An 18471-nucleotide genomic window follows, 5' to 3' on the forward strand; every position below is an offset into this window, starting at 1 on the left:
GCACTGTCCCTATCTAAATAAACAATTAAATTACTAAAAAAATAAAAAATTTGGTTCAGTTAAGGGTGGACACCTCATGGTAAAGACTTAGCTAGACTCTGAATTGACAGATGTATCTGAGTTTAGAGAGGACTTATCTCAACATTAGCTTCAGTTGCACAGGATGAGCATCAGAAAGTCTTTTAAAGGTGCTTTGACTGGGTTATTTTATGAGACAAAATCTTATCAAATCTTATATCCAGCTGACTGGATGTGTTAATGACTGGGCTTAAATTATAGGAGAGAGAACAAATAGCAACTGATCTGCTGATAAAGATCTTCATGAAAGCTCCAGAAAAGCTACCAAATGGGCCCAGATGCACTTTTTCTTGTCATCTTGCTTCCATTCACTACTTTTAAATCCATATTTCTTCATCACCGTCTCTCCATTATGCTTACATGCTCAAGGGATCGTGGTTAATGGCTCCTCTTCTTGGAAAAGCCTCCAGGGCCTGACTGACTCACCTGGCGGTTACAGTGTGAAACAGTCGCTTTCTCTTTACGCCTCCTACCTCTGTGTCATCTGCACGGAAACATGATCTTTGGGCGGCTTTGTTTTGCAATTCGCCCACTTCCCTCTCCTAACTACGCCTGCTGTGTCTCACAGGGCAGCAACATGCATGCTATCATTCACAGTTAACGGACAAAGGGCACCTCTGTGTGTTCACAGTAATCCGTCCTCCTGCAGTGAAGGTAAAAAAAAAATGGGTGACGCGAACACGGTCGGGGGCAAATCTCGCCGGAGAAAGGCGACTCTGACAGCGTCGAGAAGTGCGAGTTTGCTGCCGACAAACGGGAGGTCTGCGGCGGTGTCCCAGAGAGCAGTGACCGCTGACACTAGCCCCGACAATGGACCGACCAAACGTGACCACTCACTGGAGACAGTCCGGCCCAAAGCGAAGGACGAGAAGAAGAAACCCACGCATGACTTAAATGAGAGGATGATGTGAGTTAGCTGAACTTACCAGAGTGTTTGGGAAAAGTTTGGAGACGTTTGTTTTCTCATTCAATGTCAACTTGCTAACGGCTAACATTGCACCCAGCGTCACGCCAAGCTAACCGTTTAATTTAGTGTCATTCGCTGTTTGTTTGAATAAAAGTGTTAACGGGTGGGTCGGGGTCGTCTGTGGGTCACATGGACAATCTTAGCAGCTCATTCATTCATACTGTGACTGGCACTTTTTAACAGTGTGCCTGGAAGAGTAACAAACACTTTAACACTCAGAATATGTATCTGTGTGTACCCTGAACTACTCATTGTGGTAATCGATCAGAAAGGACTTAATGCTGCATTCATCGGCAACTGGGAATTTAGATTACCCCGATGTCCTAATGGGAAAAGTCCAAGAAAGAGGCCACCTGAAGTTGGGTTATTTGGCATTGTAAGGTTTTCAAGCCAAACATAAACTGTTCTCGGACTTCCCAAGTTCCCAATTCAGCCCTCTCAACAATTATTAATAATAATAATGCATATAATTGACAGAGAAATGGTACTGGACCAAACTTGGTGGCAAGATTAAACTCAGATTACCTAGAAATGTCAGGGATTATAGGCCCACTCTTAAACCTCCCGTCCCCTTGATTCATATCGAACATTGAATTTGGGGTTGAAATTTCAGATTGAATTTAGGGTTTAAAAAGTGGACGCTGGCGGTGTTGTCAAGCAACATTAAATATTCTACACGTCCAGACTAACATTAGCAGCTATTATCCAGCTATTAAAACAGTAAACCAGATTATCAACCACACCCATTTAACCTTAGGCTCTTGTTTTTTCTCACTGCAAAGTATTACAAAGTTGCAGAAAGTTCATCTTCTTTTCTTTTTTTTGTTGTTGCTGATTGTCAATTGGTTTTACCGCCCCCTACTGGACAGGAGAGTGGATAAGTGCATTTGCAGCAAGTTGTTTCACCAGTCTCCGTTTTGTTTACATCCTTTACCCAATGGGATCAAGTGGGGTGTTGAATTCAGTGCTCCCTGAGCTGGTGTGATAATCTAAATGATATTTGTTTGTAAAAAAAACAAACGAAGCAAAGCAGTTTTTATCCAAGCATATTCTGGGGCTAAAAAGTGAAGCAAAATGCCAAAAAAACAGAAGTAAACACATTTACAGCCTACTAGCAAAGACGGTATGTCAGGGGTTGGTGCCATCCGGACGCCCCCCTCAGGCTCCACCTCTTATTAAGAAAGCTAATTTTAAATTAGTAGTTAGGTGGAGTCAGATGGATATGGCCAGAGTTACCACACAGCTTCAAAACCACTCTTTAGTAAGATTTATGGGTGACGTCACGTAGGGTTTGTCCATACAGTCGATGTTTCTGTACCATTTTGTGCATTTGAAATGCATGGCAAAATTTCCTACATTGTCTAAGGTACATTGAATGCAACATACCAACACTGATTGTGTTTACAGCTATTCTCAGGAGTTGTGTGCCAATAAGAGATGTGACTTGAATGTCATTTTTTGAGAAAGATACCAGTATCAACTGCCATTTTCTGTCTCAGCTGCTACAACCTCATTATGAGCATGTTATGTCTTTGGTTTTTGCCGATGTCTGTCTCTCCCATTTTTTTGTAATATTCATCATTTGCATTTGAGTCAAATGAAATTACACGTTTCTTGAGCCTTCTTTATAGTCTTACCATTTTGTCCATCTGCTTCATGTCTGTAGCTGCCACAAGACGCAGGAATCTCTACTGAGTTCAGCCAGTGGTTACAGTAACTATAGAGGAATACTCAACTGGTGTGTGGTGATGCTGGTAAGACAAACACACACACAAACACACACATGCATATTACTGTACCTTTCCCTTGATAATTTGTTAGTCACATTTACTTGCAACTCTGGCAGAAGAAAAACACAACAAAAAAAAAAAACAGTACACTGCTTCACACACAGGTGAGTTGAAGAGCGAGTCTGTTGTGTCAGCTCCGTCTGCCCCGTTGGCAGAAAGATAACAGCTGGGTGAAGGAACACGCCTCATTAACTGTGCCTGCTTGTGATTTTGTGCCATAGACACTCAATTTGTAATACTGTAAATGTCAGTTTTTTTGTCACAGGCTCAGTCACCATTGTGTTACTTAATTTGTGCAATTGGGAGTAACTTCATAGATGCTTATTTCATTAAAAAACATTATCCTTTCATTGGAAATTTTCAGGAAATCTGTTAATTAGTTAATTTCTCTTACTGTGAGGCACTTTAAGCTTCATTTCTTTTATGAATTGTATTGTACGAATAAAGTTTCATATTACTGTCATTAATATATACAGTATATAACTGATATCTTTAATATTAAGTTCAGCCCCTATTGCAGCTCTTCCTCCTCTGTGCTCAGAAGAAGGGACAGGATATGAGAGCAGAGGGTAGAAGATGAGGCGAGCGAAGCCTCCTGTTAATCCACCCTTTGAACACAAATCACTGTGTTCGTCATTGGAGGTTTTCCTTCTTTCTGATTGAACTTCTGTGCCATTCCCAGGCCTGGACCCTTTGTGTTTGATAATGAGATATTGCAATCCATTTAGACAGAGACGGAAAGTGAGGAGGAGAGATGATGCGAAATGGGGAAAGAGATGGGGAAACAAGGAGAAGCAGTTAAGAGGGAAAGGGAAAGGAGAGAGAAGGGCAATCAGGAAGAGAGGGGTGGTGGAGAAGGACAAGTTAATTCAATTACGAGGGAAGAAATGACAATGAGAAGGGACAAGAAACATTATTGTGCAACAAATCTTTAGCTTTTGCTTTTTGTTACAGGTGCTGAGTAATGCTCGCCTCTTCTTAGAAAACCTGTTAAGGTGAGTAAGGTTGAGAGATAAATTATCACAATTATTTCAAGAGGCCTCGGGTACTACTTGTACCTAATTTGTCATTCTTAAACGGAGATTAATGTTCCAAATGTAAGAAAAAGACCAGGTTTTCATAATTGTATGTCTTTAGGTTTGTTGCTCTGTTTTGACTTTTCATCCCAGATAATTTGACTTATTAAAAAAACAAAAGTGTACGCAATACATCTGTAGGACTGAAGGACTTTTCAGGACCGCGCTACTGAACATGCGTGCTTTTCCTGCCTTGACAAGTTAAAATATCGACATACGAAACGTCACATTTTGCAAGTGCAGGTTCGGTGCAGGCTAAAAGCCAGTTGGTGCATCTTTAAAATATGCCTTTTAAATTGAATTTTCCCTTCTGATCTGTATTTTTGTTCTTTGCTTGTTAGGTACGGTATCCTGGTGGACCCCATTCAGGTGGTTTCCTTGTTTCTGAAAGATCCCTACAGCTGGCCGGCAGCATGCCTGGTGATTGGTAGGTGAACCTTTTGTGCAGCATTTCACTGAGGGGCATGAGTATGAATGTAATGAATAATAAACAATAAGCTGAAGATGTCCCTGGGCATTTTCATGAAACAGTTTGAAGTGTTATACTTGATGCATTTGAGGAACATACTGTATGTCTGTGTCATAACTGGGTAAAATGCTAACATTGCTTAAAGCGCTGAACATAAAGTTTCTTTTTCCCTCATGTAGTGTAGGTGGTGTGATCTCCCTCATTTAATACGTGCCTTTCTATAAGACACACAGGTGCATTGTGAACTCAAAGTTTCAGTGGGTTTTTTTTTATTTATTTTTTTATGGTATATTGCAGTAAAAGTCTGCAGTAGTGCAGCTTGCAGCGTCTCTAGAGGGGCAATCACCTGCCCTATATACTGCACACTGGTACTCTCCTGCAGAGTGGAAGAGAGGAAGAAAAATGGGGAGCAACAGAGAGGGAAGAGAGAGCGATGAATAAGGAGGGTGTAGTGGAAGAATTTAATGGAAGAGAAAATTAAGTGAGTGGATGCGTATTGAGGGTTGGGGAGAAGGCAAAGGGAAGAGACACGGGGTAGGAAGGGAAGGGGGAAAGTGCTGCATCAACTCAGGGCAGGAGAATAGAAGAGGAGGGAGACGTAGATGGAGTTAAGGGAAACGACTGCACAGAGGTTGGGTAAGAGGCAGGTGAGAATGGGAGTGTGTTTACTATAGCATGGACAGTAAAGAGGCTCATTCCCAAGGGGCATTCAGAGAGTCACTGCAGCAACTGCACACACCCTCCCACGCTCCAATGCCCCAGCACAGAGTAAATTAGTAGTCCATACTTCATGAAGCCTGCAGGAAAGGGGGTAAAGTTTAGAAGGCCAGCCTAGAAAGTTTTACACTTTGGAAACTGGCCTATGAGTGACCACCTGATTCGTAATGAAAGGTTGACATGTGTATAATGAAGTCAAACTGCAGGAGTTTTTTGTTTTGTTCGATAGTATTTGGGCTCAAGATTTTGCCAAGGATTCTAAACGGGCCCTTTTACAAATGATATAAGAAGCCACCACTACCTTCACTCTCTTTAATTCGTCCACTTGTCCAGGGCAATTAAATCTGACCCGCTGTTTTAGATTCTGCTCCGTTGTCTGGTGGATCTCAGCGTTTGGCGGTCATTTTTACTGTGTCTAAAGCTATAATAAGCAGCAAACGCACATGCACGCAGAGCAGAGAGGCCACTGCAGACAGGATGAAGCGCGCCCTTTGGCGGCATTCACACAAAATCTGGCAATGTAGCGTCCGCCCGCAGGGCCGTGCAGAGATGTGTGTTTGTTTGTGTTTTAGAACTACAGTAAAAAAAAAAAAAATCAGAGAATATTTTCTTTCTCTAATTCATGACTTTGTTTTCGCTGAAGCCGCTCCCTCCCTCCATTCACAAGGGCTCATTCTCAGATGTGCGTGTCAGTGGTTTAGAACGCAATGTCAGTCAGAAACAATCAGGAAATATTTTATTTCTCTAATCCGTGGTTTTGTTCTCACCAACACCGCCCCCTCTCTTCATTCACGACGACTCATGTACACACCCTCCCAGATGTGTTTTTATTCGTGTTTTAGAACGCAATGACAGTCTGAGACAATCCGAAAATATTTTATTCTCTAATCCCCAATTTTGTTCTCGCTAACGCCGCTCCCTCTCTTCATTCATGATTACTCATTCAAACACTGTTGATCTCTGTCACTCTTCTCTCTCATTCACTCGGGTGGAGAGAAGGGGTCCTGTCTGAATGTTATCTCTGCTAACAGGAATCAGTAAATGTTACAAAATTGTGTTGTTTCAGTGTTATTTATTTTTTCAAATGTGAAACACGACTCTTTTATACAAATTGGGGTGAATGTTCAGTTGTTTTCATCCTGTTAAACAGTTTTCCTTTCAAACTAATGATGTCTTTACCCGTTCTCTAAAAAAATGTGAGTTGCCTCCATCTTCAAAGTCACTTCAATTACAGATATATATTGGTTCCATTTAATGATAAGATTAAATGCATAAATATAAAATCTCATGCAACTACAAGTGAAAAGATGCCTATTTTAATAAATACCTGCAGACTTGACAGGTTGAATGAAGTAGTTTTCACCTGTACATGAGGAGTTGTGCTTGCAGGACATTTGTCCCCTCTTAGAACCTTTTTTTTCTTTTCGTAGTACCACAAAATGAAACACAAACATGCGACTGAATCACTAACATGTTTGATCTGGGATGGATACACTCGAGCTGCAAAGATTGCTGCAGACTCCAGCAATCAAAAAGTCTGACGGTTTTCACATCTGCCGACTCTAGATTAGATGTCTTGACATGCTAATGACTGATTAGGGTCTTAAAATGGAACAATTGCTGCAATTACGTGTCATCAGCCTAGTCTAGTCGGGGTAATGAGGAATCTGCATACCAGTGACTTCCTTACAGTTGGCTCACAGTTTAAGCTGCAAAATAAAGTTTGCGTGCAGTTTGCTCCACGGAGAATCTGTGTTAAGCGCAAGTAGAAATGCATGATTATGTGTGCACACAAGAAAAACCTGAGCACCAAAAACACATTTTCACACAAAGAAGTCCCAAAAATAACATCTTCTCTATTTTTTCAATCAATAAAGCCACTTATTCCATTTTTTTTTTCAATTATTTCATAACCAGTTGTTCCATTTCCTCTTTTATCCCACAATGTCCATCCACGTTGCGTCTCTAGAACGTGCACACCCGCGTGCTCGCCCAGTCACCCGTGTGCTGTGTAACACACATGCCCTGTTATCGCTGCCGCATGTCCTTCATCAGGTGTTGCTGTTTAATCGTGCAGGAGTCCGTGTGCTTGTGTGTGAGACACCACGTCGCCGAGAAGGCAGCAGAAAATCCGACCTCAACTTAGACTTAATGCCGACACACCGAAGCGCCGTTTGTGACTAACTTAGCTGAATCCTGCTGAGCACCACACTTTTTTAAATGCACTATATGCAAAATGCTATATATATACGTGTGTGTGTGTGGGTGTGGGTGTGTGTGTGTGTGCGTGTGCGTGTGTGTGTGTGTGTGAACTGTTTAAGACGAGCTGACGTCAACCTCTCATTGTGTTTGACAGTTTCCAACGTGTTCATCCTGGTGGCCCTCTACACAGAACGACAGCTGTCAAAGGTGAGTGGAGAAGCCCTCTTCGCACTTAAACGCCAGAGCGCCGTGGTTTTCAACTGAGCCGCTGAATTCGGAGCACTTTTTGCAGCTCTCAGGGGGGATTATTTTTCTAAAACTGTTCCCACTGACTAGCTGACCCTCCCCGGTTGCAAATGTTAAACGGTAAAATGAGAAATTAGTTTCACCATCTGCATTTGGGGCACATTCAGTTACACTGTGTCTGTTTAGTATGCATATGGAACATCACGAGCCTTTTCAGACTTAACTAGGCCATCATAACTTAAAATGCGTTCGAAAGCAGACTAAACAAATGCTTAAAGTTTTCTGTTTGTTGTGATGGTGGTTGAAAATGGGACGCCACGCCGTTTGACACAAAACCCCCGCTGTCCCTCTCTGCTTCTCCCTTTCTTCCCAGGGTTCATTCAGTGAACTTGTGGGACTTCTGGTCCATTGCATTAACATGGCAATTATGCTAACGTTTCCTGCTGCAGTGGTCCTATCGGTCTCCTCCATAACCCCAGGTAAAACGTCTCCCTCTGTTATTGCTCCTAAAAGCTGAGACAAATAGTTGACTGAAACTGTGGTATTTATCATGCAGATAGGTTACAGTGTATGAAATAGAAAATAATGTAAGCGTCGTAAAGATTAAGAGGGCATTCATATCCTTGCCCTTCAGAGGAACGGCGCACCAGTTTGATAGTGCAGTAAAAGGCATCTCTTATACAGAGTCATAATTGGAGTCGGTTAGTGGTAATGGACCAGTTGGTCATGACTGGATTGTTTCCAGCTGGCTCCGAGGAGAGGAGGAGGAGGAGGGAGGACAGAGGAAAGGGGAAAGGGAAAGACAGGAGTGCAGGTTGAGATGGAGATGCCAAAGTGGGTGTGGTTTGCAGCACGGGGGTCATCCAAGGGTCACCTTCTTCTGTCTTCATCAGGCCGCCTGACAGAAACCATGGCTGCCTTCCACACACACACCACATGGTTCACGCGCGGTGAACTGGGAATTCAGCGCAGCACAGTGTCCCTCGTGAAAAAGGCTGGGACGTATTCTTTAAAACCCGCTGAATAAAAAATACAGATGTTTGCAGATGTGTTTTTCACATAAATAACACAAGGTTGATTTACATTCAACAGGACGTTTAACTGCCACTTTGACTCTTATTTAGTCACTAAGGTAGAAAATACTGCAGCAAACGAAGTACTTGTGTGTATCTTGTTAGTAAAACGGGTTGGAAAGGAGTGCATACTTCTGCTGTCATTGGCAGATTTCCAAGTTTCTCTATCCCACCCGAGCCAACTTGGTTGTGTAATACCGCAGTTGCGTGTTTTCACTTGAACGTGCAACGGACAACAAAATATTTCACTACCAAGGTTGCATTTGTCACTTAACCTACAAATGCTCCACGGTGGGAGCGTTTCATGTCATTAGCATGATATATTTAGTCGGCCTTTTACTCAGCGAGCTTTAGTCAGTTCACCTATAACTGTACCTTGACAGGTAGTGAGTGTCCTGTGTAAGCAGTAGTTTAGAGGTGAAAAATCATTGTTTAATTATTTGCTCTTCTCCCGTTTTGCTGTTATTCTCCTCTCCTCTCCTCTCCTCTCCTCTCCTCTCCTCTCCTCTCATCTGTTCTCTCGCTGGGAGGTGACAAAGTAAAGGAGTGAGTCCATCTGTCTGTCTGTTCTCTTCGCTGCGCCGCTGTTCGCACAGGAAGGGCAATGACAGAGGGCAGGTGTGTGTGTGTGTGTTTGTGTGTGTGTGTGCACAGATTCTGTATATGTGTGTGTCTGTGCTGGTATGACTCACGTCGCAGGGCCATAAATCTGTTTACGTAGTCCCGTCGCGGGGGCCTAAATTTCCCCCGCAAGACCCCGTAACGTAAATCTTTAAATTTTAAGGAGAGCTTGAGTTCACATTTAGGGTAAAGGCTTGGATTACTCAAGCAGTGATTATGGTTAGTCTCCGGGAAATTGATGTAAGTCAGTGTAATGTCTGAGCTGAGGGAAACACAATGTGTGAGTTATTGCAGGGACTGGACAGTTTTTACGCAACCGTGGACTCCAGGCTTCGTTTCAAATTCGATGAAACTTAGTGGTTCTCTATTGATTGAGAGGAAACCTGCCTATTTCTTTAATGGTCAGGGAGATTTTTTTTGTTTATAACTGTGTTTCATTCAGGAACAAGTCAGTGCTATTGAAAATGATGAAACTGAAATGCAGTCAGACATATACAGGGAAATCCTGCATATGTTGTGTGTTCAGCAAGTAGGTGTGACTCTGTTCTCCAACCTGTATTTACTTACTTTAATGCCGTCTACAGTGACGGCCTTTTTAAAGACGGGAAGGGAAGCGCATAACTTTTCAGCTGTATCATTCACGCGGTGTAAATAAAGGCGTGTGTACTCATCCAAACCTGGAACTAGTTTGAATTGTTTTAAAACCTGAGCACCACCACGAAGAGAAAGCAATTACACTCAGAATACAACGAAGACTGTAACCGCATCTTTAGAAATGTATTCCGTTAATGACATCAATCCCGACCTTTGCTGTTCCAGAGTCTGCTCTCAGAGGCGATGACAAAAATAGGGCGGCTGACAATTTAAATGTCATGATTTTCAAGGACTGGCCCTTGCCATGTTTTGTTTTTGTCTCTCAGCCTCCACCCATATATGTGTTTCTGTGATTGCCGTCTACCCGTAGCTGTCTCTGAGACAATCTAGCTGTTCGCGTGCCACACTGAGCCAGAGAGACAGATGGTTAATGGATAATATCGGCCGTGGTTTGATGCCAGGTGTGCTGACCTCCTCCTCACCCCGTTGGCACAACAGCCAGTTTTTATTTGTGTGTTTCTGAGCGTCTGTGCACAACATACACCCTATGTGTGGTGTGAGCCCCACGCCCCGTGCGTACTCTTTATTCGGCATAATCCGTTTTTATCTTATTGATTAAGCCCTCAGAACAAACTGCTCAGCCGGCGTGTGTATTTGTTTCCAATTTTTCCAAATATGTTCATCAACGTGAGTTCAAATTAGTTTTCCAGTGTTGGGCTACTAAACGCAAACACTTCCACAGTTTTTTTTTTTGAGCGCACAAACTCGACCATAATCGAGAACGTGGCGACTATAATAATGTCCTTGGCATAGTTAGAGCGCTCTCATGCTTGAGATGATTTATTTTGCCGGGCTTGTTTTGCTGTTTGTTCGAGATCAAATGATGGCCTCACATTCTGCCTCTGTTCCTTTTCCTATCTCTCTGTTTTATCTTTGTTTTTCTCTTGCTTTACATCCTGTCTCCTCCTCTTCCATTTCTTTATCTCCTTCTTCTTCTTTCACCCTCACCGTTTTCTACTGTGTACTGACTTTGCCCTGCCATTCTTTCTTCCTTATCCCAGCTACTCTTATACTCCTAGATCATGTGTCAGCTGATTACATGCCTTTGTGCGTCAGCTTTATCCACATCAGTTTGCCAACCTTCACCACTTCTTGCTTTCCTCTCCCCTCCCGCCAGTTGGTGGTGCGTTCGCACTCGGTAGTTACACCATACTCTTCCTAAAGCTGTACTCCTACAAGGATGTCAACTTGTGGTGCAGGCAGCTGAGCAGTGTGAAGGCCAAGAAGCTGGCCAGGTCGCTGTCATGTAAGTCACACGCATCCACACAGCACTTTAGATTAGATTAGAAGTTACATTCATATGTATAAAAAGGGTGTGAGATACAGTTGTTGAAATTGTATTCAGTGTCTGTGCAAGCAGAAAGTCATTTAATGCCAACCCATGCTGGTTGTGCTATCATAGTGACATCTACTGGCAAGCATTTGACACTGCAGCTCTTAGATAAGATGACAGAGCATACAGGGATTGTTAAAAACACAGTATGGTAAAATGATCATGTAACAATATCTGCATCTACCCTTATTTTATTTTTTCTATATTTGTATGCATCTTGGCTCATACTGCGATCGTTACGTGTCTTTGTATATGAACTGTGAACAGGTCCTTCAGCGCAGGATTTTAATGGAGTCGCCCAAAAGGTGTGTTATCCCGGCAACCTCACCATCAGAGGTACTTACATTCCACTGTTTGCTGAGCAGATCGTGCTTCTTGTCACGTACCACTCGTTTTCGTCTCGTATTCTTGACTAACTTCCGCGCTGACCTCTCCCCCCCCATCTCCGCAGATATGTATTACTTTGTCTTCGCTCCGACTCTGTGCTACGAGCTCAACTTCCCCCGCTCTCCTAAAATTCGAATGAGTTTCCTGCTGAGGAGGCTGTGTGAGATGGTGAGGAAACATCTCCTTACTGCAAACATCTGCTTTAGATGTACTGTGTGTGAACGGAAATGCTCTCACAGTTTTGCTAAAACCGCAGATATAAAACAAAAAGTACACTCACACAGCTGTAAATACTCATTATCTGCTTGGAATTCATTGTATTATGGTCTAGTCTTCTCCAGTTTTAAAAGCAACATACACAGATACTGTCAAACTGTTTTTTTTTTCCAGAAAGTCCAATAAAAAGTTCAAACCTTCTTCCTGTTATCTAATTCTCATCCCATTCTCTTTCTCTGTTGATCTGTAATAATGACAGTTTATTTATCTGACGTCACATCACTCACCGTGAATTGGTGTCTTTCTCCCCAGCTGTTCTTCATCCAGCTGTTAGTTGGTCTCACCCAACAGGTAAACAAAATCTGTATTAGTATCAAACAAAGAAACAGCATGTAAAACCTGAGCATTATATAGCATGTCTGAATGTGGCGTAACGTGTGTTTCTCCTTCTCTCCGTCTCTTCAGTGGATGATTCCCATCATTCAAAGCTCCATGAAACCGCTCAAAGTAAGGAAGACATGATGACAGTGAAGCTCACACTTCGAGTGCTGCTGTTTATTAGTTAATTCATGGGTCTGTCTCTTCTCCTCTCCACCAGGACATGGATCTATCCAGGATGACTGAGAGGCTCCTTCGATTAGCTGTGAGTAAAAACAAAACAGCTGACAACACGCAACTGTATCATCAACCTTTCCGCTTTCTGGGAATTGGTAAACATTACCCTATGCCATGAAACAGCATTTAAATCAATACCAATTACAAGTCATAGGGGTTTAAGCAAAGGCACTGAGTTTCTTATAACCAGTTCACAGAGCTGAGGATAGTGCTGGTGATCACACTGATTCAGAAGTTGAGGGAACTAAAAGGTTGAGCTGAGAGGGTGAGGTGTAGTATGAGCTGGCCGTCTGATGGATGGACAGCTGGTCAAGAGCAGGGTTAGCACATGAGGGAATTGAACACAGTTGGAGAGCAGAGGGGTCACTAAAACTACTACACTAGATCAGACGACTGTTTTGAGAATGTGGAAATCCGTGGAGTTTTCAGCAATTTTGCAATAGCACACAGCGATGAGCCAAAACCTTACGATGACGACAATCTCGCAGCAACGTCCAGGTCAGTAAAGTGAACAGTCAACTCGTCGTATGTGGAAATGGGCCAGCATCGTATCGGTGAGGGGTCGTCGGTGTGTATTTTATTTCTGTCCATGTGTCTCTCCAGGTTCCCAATCACTTGCTGTGGCTGATGTTTTTCTACTGGTTCTTCCACTCATCTCTGAACTTCACAGCTGAGCTGCTGCGTTTCGGGGACAGACAGTTCTACAAGGACTGGTGGTGAGTTAAAATGAAAATGTTTATGTCGGCACATTTGAAGGATAATTTCAGTCGTCCTGTTGGTGGTGACTTATTAAAGGGGTCAGTACGCTTTGTAGATGTATCAGTAAACCAACTCATTGTATTCTGGGATAATTATAATTTCCTCTTTTCCTGACTAGATTTGAAGAAGTTTTCATGGTCATTAATATCAATTAAACTGCATTAATTTCATTATTTAGCCTCCGTAAAGATTTAAGTCTCAATTCTCTGACTCTTCTTTCAGGAATTCTGAGACGGTGACATATTTCTGGCAGAACTGGAACATCCCGGTACACAAGTGGTGTCTACGGTGAATTACTCGCACACTCAAATATTAGAAGGAAGCCGTATAATTTATAGGACTGCACGCGGGTGGGTTTGACGCAGGGAAGCAGACTTACCGAGATGTGTCTGGGAAATGGATTCATTTGAATAAGTGTTAGTAGTAAACTCGGTGTCTGCGGGGAGTTCCACAGCAGCAGGAGCAAATACAGTGAGTCGTATTGAACAAGACAAAGTAAATGCGATGCTGTTTAAATAGTTGTGAGTCTGTTTGCAGGCAGAGAAGGAGAATTACATTACATAATAAAGACGATTCAACATACAGCAAACGTTTTTCTCAGGCTGTTTCTACAATCTGTATGGGTTTTGTCCTCTCATGCTATATGCTGTTCCATATATTTTATTCAGATTGATTGTTAACGTTTAAGCAGGGTTAGAAGCTATACTCAATTAAATAAAATATTTGTGACAATTTTTTCACCCAGTTCAACATTTATCCTTGTGTCCGCCTTGCAGCCACTTCTACAAACCGCTGCTCAGGAGGGGGTTCAGTAAAATGGTCAGCCAGTCAGCCGTCTTCTTCCTGTCAGCCTTCTTCCATGAGGTAAGAGCAGAGACCAGAACGGCGCTCCCCGCCCACGCTGACACTCCAGATAGAATAACTCGGTAAAATTGGTGCAGCTGGTCAGATGGCGTGTCACAGGGAACACGGCTGATGTAATGTTTTTTTTTCCCCGTCAGTATTTGGTGAGTGTTCCTCTCAGGATGTTCAGACTGTGGGCATTCATGGGCATGATGGCACAGGTAAGAGCCGACGCAGAATCATCACTGATAATGAGCTTAGGACACAAACCCTGCACTCTGCTGATATTTGAAATAGACTTATGCATTTGTATTGAAACTTGGGTGCTTTGTATGGTAGGAACAGAATGAATCCCTTCTTTATGTTAAAGAAGGTTTAAAAAAAGTGCGTGCAGACCAGGGGCGTGTTTTAACCATAGGCTGTATAAATATGTTTATTCTTTATACTGTCTATGGTTTTAACTGGCACAGAGAAAAAAATCAGAGCCATTTTCAAGTAAGCAAATTGAACTCAACAGCACTCAGATGACTGAAAAAAGTATAGTTACTTACTATAGATGGAGGTCGGCATGCTCCTTGTTTGAAGAAGCAGAGAGAAGTACTGGCACAGAAGGCAAAATGTGTTTTAGACACGTGACAGGAGAAGTAAATAACATTGACCATCTTGTGACAATTCAATGTTCTGCTGGGAAACTTTGGACCTGACATTCATGTGGATGTTACTTAGACATGTAGCACCCACCTAGACCAGACCAGGCACCCCCACCCCATAGCAAAGATACTCCTTGATGGCAGCAGCCATCCCTAGCAGGATGCAGCCTGACACAGGCACACACACAAAAGAAAACTGTTTAGGAACAACTAAAAAAAACATGAAAAACAGCACAAGGTGTTGACCTGACCTCCAAGCTCACTAGATCCCAAACTGATCTAGTATCTGTGGGATGCTCTGGAAGCACTGAAATTCATTAAAGTCTCACTCCCTATGTTTATTTAACTACATTTTTTTTATTATCCACTCCTCAGCTTCCATTAGCCTGGTTCGTTGGCCACTTCCTGCGTGGTAACTACGGCAACGCTGCCGTGTGGATGTCGATCATCATCGGTCAGCCAATCGCCGTCCTGATGTACGTCCACGACTACTACGTCCTGCACCACACACAGGAGGCCGCCTAACGCTCCCACGTACACGCATTTTTCTTACTTCGTCTCAACTTTTTCGCACAAATACATAAGTACGACCACTGTGCAGGTATCAGATATTATTGTCCTCTACACGAGAGGATGAGCTGCTTATAGCATGTTTACATTAGAGACCTTAACTAGGAAGGCTAAGAGGAAACAAACAGAAACAGTATGAAAACACTATTGTAACATATGGAGGAGGGTTTTATGTTAAGGCAGTTGGTACTCAGGTGATTTTTATTCCAGTGTCTTGTTAAAACATCCCATAGTTGGTTTGGGCTGACGTTATTGCATTAGCTACAGCAAGAACAACAGCATTCAGGATATTGTTAACTTTCTTGTCACAGTTTGACTTGTTTTTTCTGTGTTCATGGGCATTTAATGTGGAGATTTATTCTCTGCTTTGTTTCTTTTTCTATTTTTTATTTTTTTGTGAGCCAAAGAGGCCTTAACCTGTCTGGTCACTGTGAGGTGGAGGGTTGTCAAATGAGTGAATGTATGCTGGGAGGATTTAATGAATAAAAATGTTATTTTTTTTACTATGATTACTGTATCAGCTACGAAGAATATAATATAATTACTGTATGTCTACGTTTAGTTTTGTTTTTTCTTTTACCTGAAGTGCCGTGACTGTAATGCAGCACATGTCCAATTCTTCCAACACTTTCTGTGCATTGATCTCTTTTTTTAGATAACAAAAAAAGATCTTGTGTGAAGTTGCAGAGTTTGTGTTTTTTGCCACGTTAACTGGACTAGAGCCAAGGAATAAAATCCTAAACACAATGCATCTGAAAATAAATCGATATTGAATTTAAGTCATGTTATCAAGTATATGTGTGTGTTTTATTATTGACTAGTGTGTGTCTGACTTCTTTTCCACAGGAGGGAACACTGCCTTTCTGACTCTAATTTGATCAGAGTAAATCAAGATTAAACGCAAAAGATCAAACATAATGCACTTTAAACAAATGAGAAGCCACAGAGGCCCCTCCCCTCCTCTTTCACCCTTTATCAGATTAACTACCAAGACAGGAAATTAACAGTTACGAAAGACTTGTATTTTTATCTTTCACTGTACACTATGCAGTGACTCAGATCTTACTTCACTAAGAACTGTTAGTCATTTCCAGATTTGAGTAACAACACTCCTTTCACTGTTCTGTGTGCTGCAGTGTGTGTAGTCATGTTACAGATATTACCACCACCAGTGGCTTCTGTCATCAAATCCAAGACCTCCACAGAGTCTTACCCTCTTGACTCAGTTTTCTGTTCCTTTATTAACACTGGAGTGACCTTTGTGCCCCAGTCAAAACAACATAGAAACCCCCATCCTGTAACACTAGTTTAACCCTTTTTTTTTATTACCTCACTTCAACCCACTTTTAATAAATTATGAATCATATACAACATCCTGTGCTCTGCTGTTCCCAGGAAAAAACTTTCTCCTCTTCTTTATTCTGGAAATGTATAGTTTCTCATACGTCTGTCCTGGGGTCACATCAACACTGTCAATTTAGAGACAGTTTGGACATGAACCTTATCTAAAGGCAGGGACTGTAACCGTGTAATGTAAATGACATTTACCATGTGTCCGCGCCGTCTTCATACAAACTCACCGCTAAATACTCCAGCATCCAGACATTTACCACACATCCCGCCAGTTAACGTCAGCATGAGCCACTGATGTTCATCATGATTAGACATCTTACCAGGCTAAATATTAAACTCAAAACAAACTTTTAACACTTCGCTACTGCGCGTCGTATCCAAGGGCGCGGAACCGGGTCACATTCTTCGCGTTTGCTCGTAGATTTGTCATGCAGAGGTGTGAGGACGGGGCCGTGAACCTGTATTCTGTCAGGCTGACAGAGAATTAAACAGCAGGTCTGAGGAAAGTCGCAGAGTTACTGGAGGCATGTGTGTGCGTGCTCTGTGAATGTGACACTCGGTTAAACAGTTGTGACTGGGGATTAGTGCGTAGATGTGACGGGAGGTGGAAAATCAGCTCACGGTAGCAACAGACTTTAATTTATCCAAAGATTTATTTCTTTTTGAATCCCAAAAAAGGACTTGAGCTGTTGTTCCCGCAACATGTTTAAAGGTAGACTTAGTCAACATGTTGGCAAATTAAGAAGACAGTGGACACAAAAGTGTGACCTACTGACCTTTATTCTCATATTAGGTTTCTCTGGGGTCATTAAAGGGCGTTAATTTAGGAATACATCGAATAAATTGTACAAGCAATCGGTTCCTCACATCTTCTCTTATAATTCCCATCACGCTGAAGCAGTCAGCCACCGATGCCAAAAAATGAGCTTTAGCTGCATAATCCTGACAGACCATGTGAGGACAGGAAGACTGGAGCAAGAAGTCATCTCTCATCTATCAACAGTATTCTCACCGACATAAACAAAGGCTTTCTCTGAGCCACGGCATCTCCATACACACACACATGCTGCAGCCTCACAAACACGTGTCATGTAATTTTCTATCTGTCTCACACTTACTCATACAGACAAATATACTCACACTATCTTTGTCTTTCTATCTTTGCCTAAGTTTCTCTACTCCCCCTCCTCCTCCTCCTCCCTCATCCCTGGTCCTCTTTCCTCTCTGCTCCCATCCTGCACCTTCTCTCCATGCTCATCTTCAGTAACAGGTTGATCCATGAGCCTCCTCCTGACATCCGTTATTCCGGATCTTTCCGAGGAACGTTGACACGCTGTGAGTGATGATGATCCTCTAGACAGGAAGCCAGGAGACGCAAACCTGTCTCATTCTGCAAGATGGATGGAGGACTGGACCAGGAACTGTAGTTATAAAGAGACCCTCACATTTGAATACAACTTTTAGTCAGGCGTGTGTGTATCTAAATTCAAATATTTAGATTTTTCATTTGCAAGATCACACTTTTTCACACAATCTTTCTACATAGTGTATAGTTCCTTGAAAACGATATACGTGATATAATAGAGTCATTTATTCCAACATTTGACAAGACCCACATAATATGAACATTGCCTGCGGATATATATAAATTCAGTTTTGGAAAAGGTCACAGTAGGGTGGTAATATTGTATCCTATTTGATCACAAACCTTTTAATAAAATAAATGTCAATTTTGTGAACATGTAAGTATGTTTCCCATTGCTTTACATTGTCAGATGTAAAATAGGGACAAACAAGACGTCAGACCTTTGTAGATGAGCACTCTGGAGTCTGGAGGAGCAAAGTCTTACTG

At 42.3% G+C, this 18471-nt stretch overlaps 1 protein-coding gene across 1 annotated transcript; it reads left to right on the top strand.

Moving 5' to 3' along the window:
• Positions 1 to 258: 258 nt before the first annotated feature.
• Positions 259 to 16049, top strand: dgat1b (diacylglycerol O-acyltransferase 1b). The gene is made up of 17 exons (XM_084557953.1): positions 259 to 985; positions 2712 to 2799; positions 3790 to 3830; positions 4253 to 4338; positions 7454 to 7506; positions 7919 to 8024; positions 11011 to 11139; positions 11494 to 11562; positions 11678 to 11781; positions 12142 to 12180; positions 12295 to 12336; positions 12428 to 12472; positions 13048 to 13160; positions 13426 to 13491; positions 13980 to 14067; positions 14205 to 14267; positions 15072 to 16049. Exons 1-17 carry the CDS (start codon positions 660 to 662, stop codon positions 15219 to 15221), a joined length of 1608 nt encoding a protein of 535 aa, XP_084414079.1. The 5' UTR covers positions 259 to 659; the 3' UTR covers positions 15222 to 16049.
• The last annotated feature ends 2422 nt before the right edge of the window (positions 16050 to 18471 follow it).

Source organism: Chelon labrosus (genome assembly GCF_963514085.1).
Source record: "Chelon labrosus genome assembly, chromosome: 12".
NCBI lineage: Eukaryota > Metazoa > Chordata > Actinopteri > Mugiliformes > Mugilidae > Chelon > Chelon labrosus.

Bases quoted from the DNA above. Each gene is read 5' to 3' on its own strand.
- dgat1b (XM_084557953.1), top strand. From the start codon at position 660: ATGCTATCATTCACAGTTAACGGACAAAGGGCACCTCTGTGTGTTCAC. The intron at 4,339-7,453 runs GTAGGTGAACCT...TGTGTTTGACAG, and splicing joins GGCAGCATGCCTGGTGATTG to TTTCCAACGTGTTCATCCTG. The intron at 11,782-12,141 runs GTGAGGAAACAT...CTTTCTCCCCAG, and splicing joins TGAGGAGGCTGTGTGAGATG to CTGTTCTTCATCCAGCTGTT.